General features: G+C 52.2%; 1 protein-coding gene across 2 annotated transcripts in view; it reads right to left on the bottom strand.

Annotated features, from left to right (window-relative positions):
* Positions 1 to 1,236: 1,236 nt before the first annotated feature.
* Positions 1,237 to 6,601, bottom strand: part of PPARD (peroxisome proliferator activated receptor delta) — a 96,155-nt gene continuing 90,790 nt past the window's right edge. Inside the window, exons 3-7 of one of the 2 annotated variants that reach the window (XM_023512846.1) lie at positions 5,726 to 5,880; positions 4,804 to 4,942; positions 3,363 to 3,565; positions 2,734 to 3,184; positions 1,392 to 1,762 (exon numbers count right to left, since the gene is read on the bottom strand). In XM_023512846.1, the coding sequence (XP_023368614.1) occupies positions 1,515 to 1,762; positions 2,734 to 3,184; positions 3,363 to 3,565; positions 4,804 to 4,942; positions 5,726 to 5,880 (1,196 nt within the window). In that variant the 3' untranslated portion in view covers positions 1,392 to 1,514. Of the gene's footprint in view, positions 1,763 to 2,733; positions 3,185 to 3,362; positions 3,566 to 4,803; positions 4,943 to 5,725; positions 5,881 to 6,601 lie in introns of both variants that reach the window. The other variant, XM_012804855.1, reaches the window with a different exon arrangement.

Here is a 6,601-nt window from a genome sequence, read left to right as displayed (position 1 = left end):
GTGCTTTGGCCCCTCCTCTGAGGCAAGGGCACCTCCACCTGGGAGCAGGGGAGGACAGGAGCCAGAGGTGAGGGACTGTGCTCCACAAGGTCCCTGGTAACCACAGGTTGTGCAGGGGGAATTTCTGTGACTGGCTGGGCTGAATCTATGGGAAGTGGAGGGCATCAGAGTTGCTGGGACAAAATACATCAGAATATACAGGATCAGCAGGGAACCCCTGCCACCCAGAGATCTAGCCCAGCCCTGGAGAAAGGGGTGCAGCTCTGCTTGCCCACATGCAGGCCTCTCTCTGGGCACTCACTTGCCTCTGGGAGAGGTGGAGAGAGGGAGGGTGCAGAACCTGCAGGTAAAGTGATATCAGTGCTTGCTGTGTGGGCTGGAGTCACAGCTCCAGGGAGTGTGTGGGGGCCTGAGCCTCAGCTTGGCTGGCTAGAGAAAAGAGGTTTGCAATGGAGGCCAGGGCCAGGCACTAGGGTTGACACAATATGGGTGGCTGTTAAAGGGCAGGGGGAGTAGGGTTGCTAATGGAGGACCTGCCCCAAGCTCTCCCTGGTCTCTGACCCCAGGACTCAGAACCCAAGTTCTGGGGGAGAGTTAAGTGTGCTGCTTCTTCCACCACTAATCTCTACCTACTTCCCTTGAGACTTGCTCCACTTTAGGAGGGTGCAGGGTCTCCCCACCTGGAGGGGACCCGGTCTCCTTCCAGGCTGGGGGAGTACCCTGCAGCGGCCCAGCGCATGGGCCCATCAGCGACACTGGCCTGGAAAACAAGTGGGAAGAATGGAAGGATGCTGGGTATCAGCGGGCCCGGGATGCTACTGTATCAGCAGCCCTACTGCTATAGTAGGGCTGGTTAGGTCAGGTGGGGGGTGAGGGGCAGTGAAAATCTGGGGGAGGTGTCAGCTCTCAGCCTAGGCCCTGCTCACTGTCCTTCACAGCAGGGACCCCGGACTATAGGCTGTTGCTGTAGTCTCTGGGACGTCAGGCCAAGAGAGCTTAGTGTTTCTTTGGATGGCTCAAGTCTTTAGCTCTGAAGACAGGAGACAGAGTGAGGCCCTAAGCCTGTGGGTTCAGTGACAGGCAGATGGCAGGCCCTACTCCCTTCTCCTGGGGAAAGGGTGTGCAAAAGCAGAGGTCCTGTTCTATGCTGCTGGTGAAATAATACAAATGTCTCACAGAATGAGAAAGAGGGACAGATGTGGGGATGGGAAGAGAGAAAGGGAGGGCAAGGGAATGAGAGAGTAGGAAACCTATAGAGAAAGGAAGAAAAAGAACAAGGGAAATCAGAAGAGGAACTGAGAAAGAGGGAGACCACAAAGACAGGAAGAGTTGGGGTGTGGGAGTGGGAGAAAGGGAACACAGGGAGCCAGAGGCCGCATAAGTCTGAGCATGAGTGAGTGATTCTGTCGCTCTAGGCCAGGTCATGTGCTTGTGGGCTGATTATAGAAAAGTCACATGGGGGGCCTCCCACGCTAGCCCCATTGGAGCCTGCAGAGAGACTTGGGCACTGTCCCTCAGTACATGTCCTTGTAGATCTCCTGGAGCAGGGGGTGCAGCGAGGTCTCAGTCTCTGTCTTCTTGATCCGCTGCATCATCTGGGCGTGCTCAGTGACCAGCTGCCGTAGGTCAGCCATCTTCTGCAGCAGTTTGGGGAAGAGGTACTGGGCATCAGGGTGGTTGGCCTGCAGGTGGAACTCAAGGGCACGCAGGATGGTGTCCTGGATGGCCTCCACCTGTGGCACGTTCATGAGGCCTGGCCGGTCTGCGGGGACAAAGGACACATGAGGGGTTCAGAAAGGCAAAGCAGCTCTCCTATCCCCACCCAGCATGGTGACTGGGACCAGGGGATAGCAGGCCTCCTTGGCTATAACAGATCAAGCCCTGTCCTGTCAGTGATGGCTCCACCAGGTGTTCTAGTCTTTCTGCCCTGGTCTTAGCCCACTTCTTTTGATTTTACCAATTGTTTTTTCCTTCTGATGAGGCAGTATAGGATTGTAGTTAAGAGACTCAATGGTTGGACTCAAATCCTGTGTCTACCACAGACTATGGGTGAGGCTATTAGAAGGTCACTTGGCTTCTCTGGGCTTTAGTTTTCTCATCTATAAAATGGGGATAGTAAAAGTGCCTCCCCTATAGCAGGGGTGCTCAAACTTTTTAAACAGGGGGCCAGTTCACTATCCCTCAGACTGTTGGAGGGCCAGACTGTGGCCGGACTGGGACGAGTCAGCTGCTAAGCAGGACAGGCAGCAGCGGCAAAAACACCCAGCGGGCCAGATAAATGTCCTAGGTGGGCTGCATGTGGCCCACGGGCAATAGTTTGAGGATGCCTGCGGCCTACAGGGTTGTTGTGAGGATCAAATGAGTTATAAGCGATAAAAAGAAACTAGAACAGTGCTTGGCATGAAGCTCTGTGCCAATGCTGGGTAACATGGTTATTACTGTATTTGTGCTGGAACTTGAAAAATGCATGGAAAATATAGAAAATTTCTCCACTACTTAGAAATAACCCCCAGTAGATGGTCTACTTCTTTGCAATGTTTTTTCTATCACTACCTCCATCTACTGATATCATGAGATTGAGCTGATCCTGTGTGTCAGACAGTTCCTTGCATGTTCCACTGTCATTATAACAGGGACATTTCCTCATGCTGTCCAAACTCAGGCATGGTGCCCTGCAGTGAGAGCGGAAGGACTGGCTGTGTGGGACTGGTCCACCTGCTCTCCCTCACTCACCTCCACATAGAATTATGGCTGCGATGAACAGGGCCAGGTCACTGTCATCAAGTTCCAAGGCATTGAACTTGACCGCAAACTCAAACTTGGGCTCAATGATGTCACTGAAGGGCTTGCGAAGGCTTCGCAGGAACTCACGAGTGACAAAGCCACTGCCATTGGCCACCAGCAGCCCATCCTTGTTGACAATGGAAGCCAGCATGGCAAAGATGGCCTCGTGCACACCATACTTGAGAAGGGTCACCTGGTCATTGAGGAAGAGGCTGCTGAAGCTGGGGATGCTCTTGGCAAACTCAGTGAGCTCCCGCACAGTTTCCACCGTGGTGCACTGGCAGCGGTAGAAGACGTGCACGCTGATCTCCTTGTAGGGTGGCAGGCCATTCACCAGCTGCTTCCACACAAGGCCCTTCTCTGCCTGCCACAATGTCTCGATGTCGTGGATCACAAAGGGCTGAAAACCAGGCCCCATTAGAGGTGAGGCCTCAGGGGGCCCCCACCCTGTGCTTCCCACAGCCTCTGCCTGTACCATGAAGTTAGGGGAGGGAGGAGGCCTGGCTCTACCCAGAGCCAGGCAGGCAGCAGCAGGGCCCAGAGCCCAGGATGCTACTAGGCCAAGCAGCAACACTCACCGCCGTGTGGCTGGCTTTGCCCGTGAGGATACTGCGGGCCTTCTTTTTGGTCATGTTGAAGTTTTTCAGGTAGGCGTTGTAGATGTGCTTGGAGAAGGCCTTCAGATCAGCCACCTGTGGGTTGTGCTGGCTTCCCTCGCTTGCCGTCAGCCCCGCCACCAGTTTCCTCTTCTCAGCTTCTGGCATCCGGCCAAAGCGGATGGCTACACAGCAAGCAGGGACAGTCATCAAGGAGCCCAGGCAGAGGTCAGCACCTCAACCTATCCCTCTATAGGTGCATGGGCCAATGGCAGAAGTATCCTTTCTGAGCCCAGGGTCCTCAGAAGCTCTAGAGTGAGCAAAGTGGGAATGTTGGGGTGGCCCCTCCAGGATCTGAGCTCATGAGGGAATAGATTTTGTATGTCTGGTTCACAGTGCCTGGCACATTGCAACTGAGTTACTTGGCTGAGAGGCAGTGCAGGAAGACAACATTTGGTGACAAAGCTGTGCCTGGGTTCCAGCTCAGTAGCCTAGTAGCTGTGTGACTTTGGAAAGGCTACCTCACCTTTCTTTTTAAATCAGAAAAATGAGGCTAATATTCCTTAAAACTTACTGGGCTGTTGAAATAATTATATAAGAGTACTCACATAGTAAGTACTCAAAAATTGTCATTAACAGTAATAGAGGGGCAGCACCCGTGGCTGAAAGGAGTAGGGTGCCAGCCCTATATACCAGAGGTGGTGGTGGGTTCAAATCCAGCCCTGGTCAAAAACTGCAAAAATAAAAAAAGACCAGAACAGTAATAGAGCAGGATATGAATGCAGCTTCTCTCAAAGTAAAAACAAGGGGAAGAATTCACTCAGCTGAGATTTCCTAGGAAATCCCTTAAACCCATCCAAGGAACAGGGTCAGGACATATACAGACTGAAGACACGGATCAAACCCTGACCTGCTAGACTCCATTAGCCAGGAAGAGCCACAGGTCCTGCCACCCTCTAAGATATAAGACAGTTAGGCCGTCCCTGGGTAAAAGTTGTCCAAAAGTTGACCCATCCATAGTGATAATTAAACAAGAGGCTTTTCTCTGTTCTATGTACTGAGGGGTACAGAGAGGGTAGGTGGGCTTTGCAATATCCTACCCTAGAGGTCTGAAGACTCTGCGGAGGCCTGGGGCACAGGACAGAGAAGGCTAGGTGACCTGGTAGTGGCTGGCCTCTAAGGACCTCCTGCCTAGCTCTTGGCAACGGACGTATGTGGCTGCTTACTAACTGCCCCACCTGGGGCCCCTGGTGGATTCTGGGTGGTCTGGGGAAGTGGCAGGTCCTAGGCTCCAAGATCCTGAGTCACCAGAAGACACCCGTAGTGTTTATGAGGTGCCAGCACTGCTCTCAGGCTGCTCCCTGAACCTGGTTTCAGGCTGTGTGGTGCCAGCACCCTGGTGACCTGCCCTGGCTACTCTCACCGTTGTGTGACATGCCCAGTGCTAGGCATTTCTGGAAGCGGCAGTACTGGCACTTGTTGCGGTTCTTCTTCTGGATCTTGCAGCTCCGCTCACACTTCTCATACTCCAGCTTCATGCGGATCGTCCGGCGGAAGAAGCCCTGAGGGACCGAGGACAGGTGAGAAAAGAGGATGAGGATCCTGCTCTGCCCACTGGCTCATGCCAAAGGGCCTCATTATTATAAAGATGTAAAAACTCCTGAAATTTGGGAATTCCTCAAAGTGGAAAATCTTTTTGGAGGGGAGATGGAGAAGAAAAGTAAAAAACTCTAAAACTTCTAAAATAATTAAAGTAATTTTTAATTATTTATTTTAAATGCCTAAAGAAATCCTAAAGCTTCTTTGTTAGTTTGGTAACCATATCATGGTTAACTTGATTTATTCATAAATGTATTTGGTTCTGTGCATCTTCTAGGTGGTGGTTCAATAAAATAACCTGTGAAATTTTGACACTATGAAATCAGGAGGAAGTAGTCAGAAGGATCACTGGAAAAAGAAATATGTTTCCTTTTTTCTCAAAAAGCCCCCTTCAAGCCTTGAGACACAGGAAACTCTGACCTCAGAAGACAGCTCAGCCAAAGACCCTCATTCTGTCCTGTCCTGCCTGCCTTCTGGAGCCTGGTCCCCAGGGGGCATCAGTGGCCCATGGAGTCTAAGTGAGCACCTGTGTCAGCCCTGCAGGTAGTAAAAGGATAGGCCTGACAATGGAACCCCCTCCTCTCCTGTAAGACCCCAGAGCAGAGGCCTGGAACAAGCCCAAGGGCCACTCTACAGTGGGTACTGTCAGAGCCCCACCCCGGGCCAGAGAGCCTTTATGGTAGGTCAACTCCCCATCTGACTATGACCCCAATGGCCAGCCACCACCCCCACCCCATGGTCCATACCTTGCACCCCTCGCAGGCATGAACACCATAGTGGAAGCCTGATGCCTTGTCCCCACACACCCGGCACTCCATGTTGAGGCTGCCACATGAGGCCCCGTCATAGCCCATCTGTAGCTGGTCCAGCAGTGAGGGTGGCGAGGAACTCTGGGAGAGGTCTGCAGACACATGATGAAGGGGTGGCTTCATACTTTGCTAGGCCTGGGAGCCAGGGGCGGGAAGAGCCCCACAGCTCTCAGCTCAGTCACTTAAAGAGCGATGTGGTCTCAGGAAGTCAACTTTTCTGTGGACCAGTTTCTTTACCTAGAACATTTGGTTAATGGTAGCCTCTCTAAGAGAATAAGTAAAAAGTCTCTAAAGCCTTCCCCCCAGAGCTTGACACCTAGCAGATGTCCTATAGATGGCAGCTATTACTATCTGGGCCGTCAAAACTTCCCTGGGATGAATTCAATGCTGACAGAGAGAAGAGGGATGGGGGGCTGGCTGTGGTTTGGGAAGAGAGGAGCAAGAGGGCTGAAGCAAACAGAGAATCAACCTGTGGGTCATGACCCACAGGAACTATATTAAAGGGCCGTGGCATTAGGAAGATTTAGAACCACTGGTTTAGAGGCTGCCACCATGTGAGCCCAAGTTGGGTTGTATGGAATGTTTTGTGGAAATTGCAGAAGCACAGACCTCTGCAACTTCCATGCTCCTGCAGTAAATTCTATTCTTGCATGGACTCCAAGAATATAGAGAAGGAACTCTCAAGCAACACAAATTCCCTTTCCAACTTTTTGCTTGAATAGAAAGGGTGTATCGGCTCGGCACCTGTGGCTCAAGGCGCCAGCCACATACACCTAAGGTGGCGGGTTCGAATCCAGCCCGGACCCGCCAAAC

This window comes from Otolemur garnettii, unplaced genomic scaffold (assembly GCF_000181295.1).
Source record: "Otolemur garnettii isolate 467f Iridium unplaced genomic scaffold, OtoGar3 scaffold00031, whole genome shotgun sequence".
Taxonomy (NCBI): Eukaryota; Metazoa; Chordata; class Mammalia; order Primates; family Galagidae; genus Otolemur; species Otolemur garnettii.
The sequence above is the reverse complement of the archived record's forward strand: the minus strand, read 5'-3'. Positions and strand labels throughout refer to the sequence as shown.